This window comes from Terrapene carolina, unplaced genomic scaffold (genome assembly GCF_002925995.2).
Source record: "Terrapene carolina triunguis isolate 2854851 unplaced genomic scaffold, T_m_triunguis-2.0 Scaffold58, whole genome shotgun sequence".
Classification (NCBI taxonomy): domain Eukaryota; kingdom Metazoa; phylum Chordata; order Testudines; family Emydidae; genus Terrapene; species Terrapene triunguis.
This window is the reverse complement of record NW_020664409.1, coordinates 94,746,102-94,760,356: the sequence shown is the minus strand read 5'-3', so window position 1 is coordinate 94,760,356 and position 14,255 is coordinate 94,746,102. Positions and strand designations below refer to the sequence as shown.

Here is a 14,255-nt window from a genome sequence, read left to right as displayed (position 1 = left end):
CCACATTCAGCCCGCCGGCCTTTTAAGCCGGCCCTCGAGCTCCCGCTGGGGAATGGGGTCTGAGGCTTGCCCTGCTCCGGCGCTCCAACCGGGGAGCAGGGTCGGGGGCCGCTTAGGGTGACCAGACAGCAAATGTGAAAAATTGGGACAGGGGGTAGGGGGAAATAGGATCCTATATAAGAAAAAGACCCAAAAATCGGGACTGTCCCTATAAAATCAGGACATCTGGTCACCCTAGGGCCGCTCCACGCAGCTCCCGGGAGCCGCAGCATGGCCCCCCTCCAGCACTCCAGCCGGGGAGCAGGGTCCGGGGCCGCTCCACGCAGCTCCTGGGAGCCATGGCATGGCCCCCCTCCAGCTCCTATGCACTCCTATCGCCCCGCTCCAATGGCCCCCTCTGGAGCTCCAATGGGAGCTGCAGGGGCAGTGCCTGTGGACGGGGCAGCGCGTAGAGCCACCTAGCCATGCCTCCACGTAGGAGCTGCAGAAGGGACATGCCACTGCTTCCAGGAGCCGATTGAAATAAGCGCCGCCTGGAGCCTGCGCCCCTGAGCCTCTCCCCACGCTCCAACTCCCTGCCCCAGCCCTGATCCCCCTCCCGCCCTCTGAACCCCTTGATCCCAGGCCGGAGCACCCTCATGCACCCCAAACCCCTCATCCCCAGCCCCACCCCAGAGCCCGCACCCCTTCCCACACCCCAACCCCCTGATCCCCCTCCCGCCCTCCGAACCCCTCAGTCCCAGCCCAGAGCACCCTCCTACACCCCAAACTCATCTCCAGCCCCACCCCAGAGCCCACACCCGCAGCTGAAGCCCTTCCCTGCACCCCACTCCCATGCCCCAGCCCAGAGCCCCCTCCCACACCCTGAACTCATTTCTGGCCCCACCCCGGAGCCTGCACCCCCAACCAGAGCCCACAACCCCTATTTTGTGAGCATTCATGCCCTGTCATACATTTTCTAATTCCCAGATGTGGCCCTTGGGCCAAAAAGTTTGCCCACCCCTGGTTTAATGCCACGATGGTCACCAGCAGTTACCTAACTTCTAAAGAAAAGCTAAGGCCAACAAAGGACAGAAAAGCTTCCAAGAACTTCATAAACAAGACATTTTTATTGTACATTTAAAGCTGAACCATTTATTCTGAGTACAAAACACCTACTCACTCAAATGCTTTTTTTCCTCTTCATATGTATTCAGTGCTGGTTTGACAATCCTGAGACTGAAGTTTTCTGTTAATCCACCAAGTATGCAGAGTATGGGTAAACTCACTGAAAGCTTTCCTGAGATATCCTGCCAATGTACTTCAGCTGTGACCTGGAAGGACCACCTCAGAGGGTATCAGGAGAGTTCAGAGTCCATTGTTCATTCTGTCTTTGGCCTTTCAGCTGAGATTGCCAACTATGATGTTAATTTTGTGATTCAGGCATCTTAAATACCTCCATGGCCCCTGTTACTATAGTATCTGAGCATCTCATAATCTTTAATGTATTTACCCCAACAACAACCCTGTGAGGTAAGAAGTACTATTATCCCCATTTTACAGATGGGGAACTGAGGCACTGAAAGACTAAATGACTTACCCAAAGTCATACAGGAGGTCTGTGGCAGAGCAAGCAATTGAACCTGGGTGTCTCAGGTCTCAGGCTAGCTCTCTAACCACTACACCATTCTTTCTCTCTTTGATATATTATGATGACCTGCCACTAGGAATTTTACTGAGACCAAAAACTCAGGTCACGTACAGTACTGACTGTCATAGCAGTATCCATTCTAAGCCCATTTTCAATCACTCATAACTTTCACCTTTTGAACTGAAACTTCCCATAATTGGTCTCCGTGTAATTAATTAAAATGATACTTTCCCCATTATAAGAATAAACATTTTTTTTTTAAAAGTTTGCAACCTTCTTTTTGAACCGCTTTAATGCCAAGATGGCTGAGACTAAAAAGAAGAGAAATAAGCACAGGTCAGGAAGTTAAGAACTGCCAAAATGCAATCCCAGGTCTGCCAGTGAGTTGTTGTATGGCTTTGGGCAAGCGGCTTCACCCATATGCTTCAAGTCTCTCACTGGCTAAATTGAGATAATAATGGTTATCTATCTATCCCACTAGAGTGTTGTGAGGATTATTTAGACGATATTTGTCAATCTGCAGTATATCATGTTAGTGCTTGTTTCCTTATCAGATGAGAGGCAAATCCATTTACTTCCTGTTTTATTAATCTAAAGGGAGTTCCTTACATAGCATTATTTTACTATCCAAAATTGAATTTAAAAGAAAAATATTTAAGTTACAAATCCTGCTAAATGCATGATTTGGAAATAAGAACATCAGACAACTTTATTCCTTGGCATCTTTATTTGAACAGCTACAATTAAAACTGTATCTTTTGAAAATGCCTCCTTGTTTATATTGGTCATGAGTCTATCTTAGCAAAATGTCAACTCTGATATCAACTCTGTCCTTCCAAAGCTTCCGAAGCAGATTTCTGCCTGTGGAGAGGGCAGGGAGGTTCACTACAAATGCTATGTTGCTACATTCCAGACTATATCCCATTGCTTATTTTGCTAGGAGAAAAGAATGCCAAAACCAATAGTGCATCTAAAAATGATTTGTTACCCTATCAACAACATTTTATCTCTCCCATCCTTTCAAATGCACTCCTTAAATTGGCTGGCAGCTCCAGCAGTATTTTGTCATTCACTTCAGTCTTAATGTTTTCTACAAAATGAGTACGGAAGTTTTGTTTTTGTTTTGTGCGTGTGTGAAATGTAGTGGCTAGAATTCCAAAGTGCATGCTACCAGCTACTATAAAACACCTATGAAACTTGGCATTGTTTGAACCAGGGCCGGCTCTAGATTTTTTGCTGCCCAAAGCAAAAAAAATTTTGGCTGCCCCCCACCCCAGCCCTGGGCTCCCCCCTGCACCCTCCTGCTGCCCCAGTCCTGGGCTCTTCCCTCCACACCCGTACCCCCTGCCGCCCCAGCTCTGGGTTCCCCCCCACCAGTGCACCCCGCGGGGCGGCCCCCAGCCCAAGTGTCCCGTGCTTCACGTGTCGGAGCCCGCTGGATGGCCCGCCCAGGCCCGGCGGCACAAACCACAGCAGCCCCAGGACGCCGCCCGCGCGCAACGCGCTGCTGCTGGACCGTCTCGGGACCAGCTTTGGCCACCCGCTGCAGCTCTTCCACCTGGACTTCGACGTCAGCTTGGGGGCCGGGACAGCATCTACCTGGGTGAGCGCCTGCAGGGCCGGCCCCCAAACAAACAAACAAACAACAAAAAAAGGATGGCCCGAATGCCGCCCCTGCAAATGTGCCACCCCAAGCACCTGCTTGCTTTGCTGGTGCATAGAGCCGGCCCTGTTTTGAACCGTAAATGGCACACTAAATAACCTTAGATCGATAAAAGTTAATAACACGAGTAACATAGGTAACAGAGGTAGAGATTGTACCTCCTGATTAGCCCTTATAGGAACTATCAGAATTACACTAACCCTCTCAATTAAATAAGGTCTTCATTTTTATCTTCCTTAAAGGAAGGTAAAATCGCATATAGCATTCCAGAGGGTGCATTTGATATACACTGGCATCAAATGAATAGGCTTTTTTAGTGCAATATTATACAGCAGTTGAGATTTTAAGAACATACAAGAGACATAAAATGCAAAGCTATGATTCTAAAGTAACTATGACATAGCCTCCTTGGGCTCAATCCTGCTGAGCTCACAAGCAAAACATTTAAGCACATGCGTAATCCCATTTATTTCAAAGGTGTCTACTCGTGTGCTTAAAGTTAAGCATGTGCTTAAGCATTTCACTGAATCAGGGACAGATCACCCACTCAGCACTTTGAAGAACTGAGACTCTTATGCATTATAGTGGGAGTGTCAGCCATATCTATAGTTAAGGTTGTACGGCAATTTCCTTTCTAACCCCATTTGCAGTCATTTAGAACCTCCTGAAATTTCCACACTTTATTAGTACATTTTCCACAATTCATCTGTGTCCAAAAGTGACTTCTTTTAAACATTTGAACACTGACAGCTCAGCCATTTTTGAGAGCGGGGGGGGGGGAGGAGGAGGGAATAGTAAAAAATGTAATTTTGCCATAATAAAAGAAATAATTGCACTTCTTAAACTGCTCGACAACCTAAGCAGCTAAGAATAGAAAGACGAAATAGTCTTCAGTGATGGAAGTGATTACCAGTGCTCCAATTACAATTGATTTGGATTTAACTTCAGGTGCATTTTTCAAAAATGCCTAAGTGACTTAGGAGACCAAGTCATGATTGAGTGACTTAAGAATCTAAGGGACCTAAGGAAGAGCTCTGTGTAGCTCAAAAGTTTATTCCTTAAACCATCAGAAGGTGGTCCATATCTACCTTTGTCTCTCTTAAGAATCTAAGTCAATTTTGAAAATGGGACTTAGGTGTCTTTGAAAATCACCTGTCATGCATGCACAGTATATTTTGCACAGTATTTTTCATTAAGCTTATGCAACGTGAAGCTAAGGAATGCATCATTGTGCACCTGTTCATCATGCCTAACTTAGCTGCACAGTGCTGAACAAGGGGTTGAGGGAGAATACCTGCAGTCTGAAAGATATGCAGGAAGGAACCCTGCTCTGGGGCATCCTATCACCTCTGCTGCTGTGGAGGGTGTATTATGTTTTACCCATCTAACCAGCTCCAAAAGTTCACAGGAGAGGGTCTCTTTCTTGCAGAATTTTCTGAAGTGCATGGTACATTGTGGTCCAGTGATGCCTAGCCAAATAGTTCTGGAGTTTTTGAAAACCCAACAGAAATTATCTCCTTTTTATGCTTTTCTTGCTTTCTTCTTTCTTTCTTTTTTATAATCCAGGACATTCCATACCAAAAGTTGTATTGAAAGTGTTGAACAAGTTGCATGGCTAAGCAATCAGCAGTGAAGCTGCAGTTCAGGATGCATGTACAACCTTAACACTACCCTTTTGCAAATGCAAAGTCATTTGTAGTCATTTATATTACAAGTACATGTTAAAGAATGCTTACACATCGTACTACAGATTCAGTATCAGATCATACCTTAGAACAAGAGAGAATTCACCAGATCTTCTAATTTGTAGCTAAATTAACATAAGAGCATAAGAATGGCCATACTGGGTCAGACCAAAGGTCCATCTAGCCCAGTATCCTGTCTTCCGACAGTGGCCAATGTGAGGTGCCCCAGAGGGAATGAACAGAACAGGAACTCATCAAGTGATCCTCGTTATCTCCAGACTGATTCTTGCCAGCATATTTATACCTGCCCCTGGAGATTTCCATTACAGGCATCCGACGAAGTGGGCATTCACCCACGAAAGCTTATGCTCCAATACATCTGTTAGTCTTAAAGGTGCCACAGGACTCTCTGTTGCTTTTTACAGATCCAGACTAACACGGCTACCCCTCTGATACTTGATCCATTCCCTGTCGCTCATTCCCAGCTTCTGGCAAACAGAGGCTAGGGACACCATTCCTCCCATCCTGGCTAATAGCCACTGATGGACCTATCCTCCATGAATTTATCTAGTTCTTTTTTGAACCCTATTATAGTCTTGGCCTTCACGGCATCCTCTGGCAAAGAGTTCCACAGGTTGACTGTGCGTTGTGTGAAGAAATACTTCTTTCTGTTTGTTTTAAACCTGCTGCCTATTAATTTCATTTGGTGACCCCTAGTTCTTGTGTTTTGAGAAGGAATAAATAACACTTCCTTATTTACTTTCTCCACACTAGTTATGATTTTATAGACCTCTATCATATCCCCCCTTATTTGTCTCTTTTCCAAGCTGAAAAGTCCCAGTCTTATTAATCTCTCCTCATGTGGCAGCCATTCCATACCCCTAATCATTTTTGTTGCCCTTTTCTGAACTTTTTCCAATTCCAATATATCTTTTTTGAGATGGGGCGACCACATCTGCACACAGTATTCAAGATGTGGGCGTACCATGGATTTATATAGAGGCAATATGATATTTTCTGTCTTACTATCTATCCCTTTCTTAATGAAGCCAATTTTTTTGACTGCCGCTGCACATTGAGTGGATGTTTTCAGAGAACTATCCACAATGACTCAAAGAGCTTTCTTAAGTGATAATAGCTAATTTAGACCCAATCATTTTATATTGTGACAAAGTTCCTTCTCTATCTTGGTGGGTCCTGCGCTTATTGGCGGATTTTCTTGCCTCAGAGATTCACCATGTGGGTTGGGGAACAGCCCAGAGACCTTCCCCTTTGGAAGAACCCACAGTCCAGGTCAATTGGGAGGTTTGGGGGGAACCCGGGCCCGCCCTCTACTCCGGGTTCCAGCCCAGGGCCCTGTGGACTGCAGCTGTCTATAGTGCCTCCTGTAACAGCTGCATGACAGCTACAATTCCCTGGGCTACTTCCCCATGGCCTCCTCCAAACACCTTCCTTATTCTCACCACAGGACCTTCCTCCTGGTGTCTGATAACGCTTGTGCTCCTCAGTCCTCCAGCAGCACACCCTCTCACTCTCAGCTCCTTGCGCCTCTTGCTCCCAGCTCCTCACTCTCACACCACAAACTAAAGTGGGCTCCTTTTAAAACCCAGATGCCCTGATTAGCCTGACTTAATTGATTCTAGAAGCTTCTTCTTAATTGGCTCCAGGTGTCCTAATTAGCCTGCCTGCCTTAACTGGTTCTAGCAGGTTCCTGATTACTCTAGTGCAGCCCCTTCTCTGGTCACTCAGGGAACAGAAAACTACTCATCCAGTGACCAGTATATTTGCCCTCTACCAGACTCCTGTACCCCACTGGTCTGGGTCTGTCACAATATGTATAGTTGGCATTATGTTTTCCAGTGTGCATTACTTTGCATTTATCAACATTGAATTTCATCTGCCATTTGGTTGCCTAGTCACCCAGTTTTGAGGGATCCTTTTGTAGCTCTTCGCAGTCTGCCTGGGACCTAATTATCTTGAGTAGTTTTGTATCATCTGCAAATTTTGCCGCCTCCTTTTTCCAGATCATTTATGAATATGTTGAATAGGACTGGTCCCCTACAGACCCTTGAGGGGGGACACCACTATTTGCCTCGCTCCATTCTGAAAACTATTTATTCTTACCCTGTTTCCTATCTTTTAACCAGTTACCAATCTATGAGAGGACCTTCCCTCTTTTCCCATGAAGCTTACTTTGCTTAAGAGCCTTTGGTGAGGAACCTTGTTAAAGGGTTTCTGAAAATCTAAGTACACTATATACACTGGATCCCCCTTATCCACATGCTTGTTGACCCCTCTCAAAGAATTCTAACAACAATACTTAATATGTCCATGGTGCTCAATGAGCCTGATCTAACGTCCTAGTGAAATCAATGGGAGTGTTGCCACTTACTTCAGTGATTTTTGAATTAGGCCCCAAATCGGCAGCAGAGCTGGGATTATATAACCCACTTCCACCTTAATTGAATTGACTCTTTAGCACTGACCCCCCACTTGGTAAGGCAACTCCCATCTTTTCATATGCTGTGTATTTATACCTCTCTACTGTATTTTCCACTCCATGCATCTGATGAAGTCGGTTTTAGCCCACGAAAGCTTATGCCCAAATACATTTGTTAGTCTCTAAGGTGCCACAAGGACTCCTCGTTGTTTTTACAGAATTTCTTGACTCCCATCCCTGTGCTCATTCTTTCTCTAGACACACTGGCTTAGGTACCAGTGCACAGGTACCTGCACTTATAGAATAGTATCAGAATCTAACTAAGTGTTCAATCTTATGTCTTAGCATACTATTAATATTTACTGATTATAATCCAGTCGTGCCCAAAGGCCCTATCAGGATCAAGGCCTGATTGTGCTAGGTACTGTACAAACACATAGGCAAACACAGTCTCTGCCTCAAAGAGCTCACACTTTTAGCCTCTGACCCTACAAAAATCTAGACATGTGCGTAACTCTAAGCACATGAGTAGTCTCAATGAGTTCAACTCATGTGCTTGCAGATTCATTTTTTTGGGGGGGTGGGGGGGGGGTTAAGATAAGTGACATGTGAGGCTAACAAACAATAGAAGAGAAGGAGTGTGAAGGACAAGGGTATTAGGAATAAGATTGCATGGCTACACAATTAGCTAGTGCACAGTTTGATGGTTCCAAATTATTATTAAATTAAATTATATACATTCTATATATCAATTGAATATGAACAATCCCTGGTAGCTCTCTACCTAACCACTATCATTTGGCAACGTCCTGTAGGCTTCATGGTAAAAGTGGTTCTAAAGGAGACACTGAAGCAAGAAGGAATATTGGCTTTACAGTTCATTTCAGGGACGGTGTTCATGAACAAGAGATGGCATGGATATATGCATGGTATGGACAAGTGCACAAGGCAGCAGAGTTGTGGTTGCTTTGTGGAGTATAACTTGCATTTCCCATCTCTGATACACTTATATTCTCAGCCATAAAGAGGCATTTCGTTTTCTTTTTGATAACAGAGAGAGAGAGAGAAAGAGAGAGAGAGAAAGAGAGAGTGCAAGCAAGAGAGAGGTTCCAGTGTGTTTATTTTAATGTAAGATTATTAGAGTGTACTCAAGTTTGCTTGTAAAGTTCATCTAACGTTTTTCCGTTCAACCTTTCGGATTATTCTAAGCATTGTGATAGGCTCAAACGTGATGGAACACCAGATCAAAAACATGTGTGTGACTGCTCCCAAACTAGCACAACTGATCAATAGTCCATGTACCGAGCATACTGGTCCATCCAACATCACTATCCACATTCTGCTGGCACCCTCTCAATTTGTCTTCAGGGAACAACCAAAACAAAAATCCTAATGGCTATTAAGAGAAATATCAGCTGGATTTCAGGCATTAGCAACAATAAAATACTCCCCTCCTATAAAAAAAAACAGTCATTCCTATTATGCTTGATTAATTTGGGTGATATTTAATAATTCTACTGGTTAATACTTGGTCACTTGGCCATAGATAAAATATATTTAGGGCAGGCAATCTACCGCCAAGTACAGGGTGGGAAACAAATCCAGTTTCTGTTATCAAGCTCTTTGTAATTCATAAACTAACACCTAGAAATCTGGAATTACTACATAATGATTGGCAGCAATAATTTTATGACTATGCAGGAACTGAAGATTACACTGGTTGTGGTCGTCATCTTGCTCTATTCAGTCCCAAGAACACAGTTAGGCTGATAGACCAATGATCATTCTGAAGCTCAATATCTTGTAAACCATAAGGATGGGAAACAAATGCCACACACCACTGGAGAACTTGGGTTCTCAATTTTCAAATGATGCACAGCATTCATCTCTACTGACAAGTCTTGAGGCATCAGACCTAAAAATCAGTATCATCATCCTCTCACTCCATGAGTCTTTCTAGAAGACTGATCCAAAGCCCGCTGAAATCAGTGGAAAGACTCTCCTATTGACTTCTATGGGCTTTGGATCAGCGACCAAGATTGCAAGTAAAAAAACACTGCTTTATGAAAGCACCCAGCATTTCAGCTTCCAGTTGTGTAAATCATTAATCTATGATTCCCGCAATACATGAGCTATCAGTTTATGTTGAAATCCAAGTGTGTGTGTGTTGTGGGAGAACGACACAGGGACAGGGGTCAAGGGATGGAAAGCGGAACAATGCGATTCTAAAGTGTAATCATGATTGGACAGGGTGAGAACAATACATATAATTTTAGGACCCATGAATTTTCCCAGCATGGCTGCTCAGAATGATTTTTTAATAGCTATTACAGTCACTGTGCAATAAAAAAACCAAACACACAATTTTGTTGTCTTGTATAAACATTAGAACTGCTAACTTCCTAACTTCTCTGACAGCTCGAGCACAATAACTTACAATTTTACCACTTGGTGAATCAACATGAATTAAGCCAGACAGATTTTAATAAGCTACAGTTACACGGTGCGTGTGTAGAAGCAGTAAACCTGAGAACACACACAGTAAGCATTTTCCAGCAATATAGTTCTACGATTAAAGCAAAGGTCTTTTTAGGGTTGCAACATATCCTAAGTTGTGAAATAGGGGCAATTTGTTAAAACGACAAATGAAAACAGCTTACCTAGGATCTCCTTTTGGGAGATCCTACCAATTAAGAGAAAAGAGTATCTTTAAAAGAAAAAAAACACCTTCAAACCGAAAAAAGGGATATGAAAGAAGCTTTACATTGCATATGTATGCAAATAAGACAAGCACTATGACAGATTAAATAAAATCATAAGGTTGTTACTTACTGTGCTGTTTACTTAACTATGTGAATGATAAATTTAAATAAGTCCTGTATGAGGAATGCATGTAAATAATATATGGAGCTATACCTATCTCATAGAACTGGAAAGGACCTCGAAAGGTCATCAAGTCCTGCCCCCTGTTTTCACTAGCAGGACCAAGTACTGATTTTTGCCCCAGATCCCTAAGTGTCCCCCTCAAAGATTGAACTCACAACCCTGGGTTTAGCAGGCCAATGCTCAAACCACTGAGCTATCCCTCCCCCTGTTTGAGCTCTCTTTGGCTGGTTTGTATTTTAAAACATTTTAGTAATAAACCAACATATGATATACATATATAGAACCATATTGTATTTCCAGGAAACCATTATTTTAAAAAATGAAGACTTACACTGTTTTCTCATTCTTTTAAGCTGTTCCATAAAATGTATATATTTTTCATTTCTTTTCAAATCTGAGTCATCGTTTTTGCTTTCCAATGCAGTGAATTTTTTTTTTACTAAATCTTTTAGATCTGGTATATTTTCTGGTTTGTCTCGTTTTATCTGAAAAGAAAAATAAATGCAACTTTGTTACTCGCTATAACATAGTCCCCCAACCCAAAGCAAAGAGAGTAGGTGCAATAATATGAATTTAACGAGATCTTCTCCAGTCTCCCATTAAACCAAAGACTATAACAATCTGGAACCATAACCCCATGGCAATTATTTATATATCCAATGGTCACCATTAAAATCTAGACAATTAATGCACAGACATTTACCTGTGCTGTTGTACAGACAGTATTCCCTCTACTCAGAATAGAGAAAACTGCATATCTCATAATAAACAACTCTAAGTGTAAAGTTTTTAATGGCACCCAGAGTAATGTTGCGTGCATACACACCTTACTACTATTACAATCTAGCTCTTATATAGCATTTTACAAATGAGGTAAGTACCATTATCACCACTTTACAGATTGGGAATTTGAGAAACAGAGGTGAAGGGATTTCCCCAAAGTCTCTGAGTAAGCCAAAATCAGGAATATAACCAGGTCTCCTGAGCCCCAATCCAGTGTTCTATCCACTAGGCCAGACTTAAGATATGTGAAATTCACCAAAGAATAAGTCCCTGCCCCCAAAGAGCTGGCTGGAAAATTTCCCGAACAATGAAATTTCTACAAAAAATGGAGATGAAATTTCATGAAAATGTTTGTCTATATTGTCCTAGCATTTTCCAACCAGCTCTGCTGAGGAGCTTGCAATCATGAACGGGCACAGTACCAAACAAAATAATACAAAAAACTAATATATAAGGAAACACAGCTTCTTATTTATTTGCATAGCACCAACAGTGAACAATGTGCTTTGCAGGCTGGCAAAGAGACGTGATCCTTACCCTTCAGAGTATTTGCATGTGGGCATGATGGAAGAAGAGAATTTTGGAGGCTGCAAGTGAGGGCACTCACTGTATGAGGAGTGAGAGGCACACTGTCCCAACCATAGGAAAAGCATTTTGAGAATCCAAAAAAAGAGACTTAGATTTTTTTTCTTTCATTTTTTAACAGTGTGCCGTGTGATTATTGCCCCAGCCAATCGCAAACAGGGATAGACAGACCAAAAGGTTGCATATCTAAAAGTGGAAGGGAGAGACACAACATTTCACTTGAGCCAACCTTACTCTACCTCCCATGATAGAACAACTAGTCCAAAACAAACCCCATGCATGCATCAGGGCTGCAAAAGAGAAAACAGAGGCCTGTCAAGGAAGGTTACTGGGTGCATCAGCCAGGTCAAGCCATTACACCATATTCCCTACTGGTTCCAAGAGGTACAAAGCAGCTAGAGACCCCTGGTGTAATTAGGGTTGCCAACTTTCTAATTGCACAAAATGGAACACCCTTGCCCCGCAACCTGCCCCATCCCTTCCCCAAGGCCCCGCCCCTTCTCCAAGGCCCTGTCACCCACTCACTCCAGCCCCCCTCCCTCCATCGCTTGCTCTCCCCCACCCTCACTCACTTTCATTGGGCTGGGGCAGGAGGTTGGGATGCGGGAGAGGGTGAGGGTTCCAGCTGGGGGTGCGGGCTCCGGGGAGGGGCCAAAAATGAGGGGTTCAGGATGTGGGCTGGGGGAGGGGATTGGGGTGCAGGCTCTGACCGGGCGGTGCTTATCTCAGGCGGCTCCCAGTCGGCGGCGCAGCGGGGCTAAGGTAGGCTTCTTGCCTGCCCTGGCTCCGTGCAGCTCCCGGAAGCGGCCGCCATGTCCGGCCCTTAGGTAGAGGCACAGCCAGGCGGCTCTGCGTGGTGTGCACTGCCTGTGCCCGGAGGCACCACCCTCGCATCTCCCATTGGCCACGGTTCCCGACCAATGGGAGATGTGGAGGCGGCATTGGGGCAGGGGCAGCACGCAGAGCTTCCCTAATCGCACCTGTGCCTAGGGGCCGCAGGGACATGCCGGTCGCTTCTGGGAGCTGTGTGGAGCCAGGACAGGCAGGGAGCCTGCCTTAGCCCCGCTGCGCTGCCGACCAGACTTTTAATGGCCCGGTCAGCAGAGTCCCTTTTCGATAGGGCGTACCAGTCAAAAACCAGACACTGGTAGCCCCAGGTGTAATAGTCAATTTAGAGAGCTGAAGAAGCCATGTCTGTGCAGCAGCAGGCTCCTGTGTGGAAGTGGGTTGTGTGAGAATACTACACAGCCCCAGAGAAACTCGGTTGTCCATGAAGGCAGGGCAAATTCATCCACTGAAATAGCAGGTCTGTCAAGGGCAAAGCCAGTTTGGCAGAGAGAGCGCAAGGAGGTGCAGGTTGCCTCTCATGACAATGGGCCAGGCAGAGAAATAGTAGAAAACCATGTAGTCTTAAAGCCAGAAAATACTTGCTGCAAGAAAAGCATGACAACAGTTGTACTTGGTGGCCAGCCACAATTACTACCAAGGGTATGTCTACACAGGGATAAAAAACCCACGTCTGGCCCAGGTAAGGTGACTCAGGTTTGTGAGGCTCAGGTTCCGGGGCTGAAAAACTGCTGTGCAGACATTCGGGCTCCGGCTGGGACCTGAGCTCTGGATCCCTGCAGGGGTGGAGGGTCTCAGAGCTCAGGCTCCAGCCCAAGCCCGAATGTCTACACTACAACTTTTAGCCCCGCAGCCCTAGTCCCACAAACCCAAGACAACTGACCCGGGCCAGACGCACCCATGCCGCAGGCCTTTTATCCCTGTGTAACATACCCCAAGAGAGCATAGTGACTGCACCCACAGGCAAGACACAGCCTGTGGGATATGAAGAAGGCTGGAAAAACCAACAGCAGACCAATGGTCAGCAGGGCTCACAGATAGCTACAGAACAGCCAAGCAGTAGGTGACTGTGCTCCTAGCACCTGCTCTTTGAGGCAAAGGAGCCAACCAGAAATAGCCATCCCATGCCCAGGGCAAGCAGTGCTAATCGGCAGTATGCAAGTGCTGCATTAACGGACAAATTTAGGACTCAGCACAGCAAATCGCTCCAGGAGAGGCTCCGTCACAAAAGAAAGCATCATTGTTCCACACTCCGTTGCAAACTCATGGCCTTCAGAAACAGTAAGCACAAGAAAACAGTTACCAAGTTGAAACACATGTAAAAACCAGCACAATAGGACACACTATTCAGACAGTGTATGCTTCACACATACGCCTCTCTACAGCAACTTCACCAGACTGCTATCACAGTCGTTGCTTGATATGTAACTAATGGATGTGTGCCTGCACCCCTGAGTCACATCCTAAGAGCAGTCAATCACTAGGACCCACACCCTAGCAATAACGATAGCACATTGACTAAATAACTTATGTAACAGCAGCTGCTTCTGCCGATACAGTCATGCAGACCACAAGCCATGCCCACATTTGTGATCCCAAAGTTGCTGGGGCTCACGTAAGGAGTAAGCTTCAGACAGCTATGTGCCACAGAGACAATGCCAGCCACTCTACACAAACACTTGTTCCTCTCTACAGAGCATCCCACAAGTGAACAGGAGCTCACCACGCACACTGATG

The 14,255-nt window shown here is 44.9% G+C and overlaps 1 protein-coding gene across 1 annotated transcript in view; it reads right to left on the bottom strand.

The window, feature by feature from the left end:
- The window catches only part of NSMCE2 (NSE2 (MMS21) homolog, SMC5-SMC6 complex SUMO ligase), a 171,532-nt gene that overhangs the window by 87,297 nt on the left and 69,980 nt on the right, over window positions 1-14,255 (bottom strand). Inside the window, exon 4 of the mRNA XM_024192589.2 lies at window positions 10,636-10,789. Within this exon, the coding sequence (XP_024048357.1) occupies window positions 10,636-10,789 (154 nt within the window). The remainder of the gene's footprint in view (window positions 1-10,635; window positions 10,790-14,255) is intronic.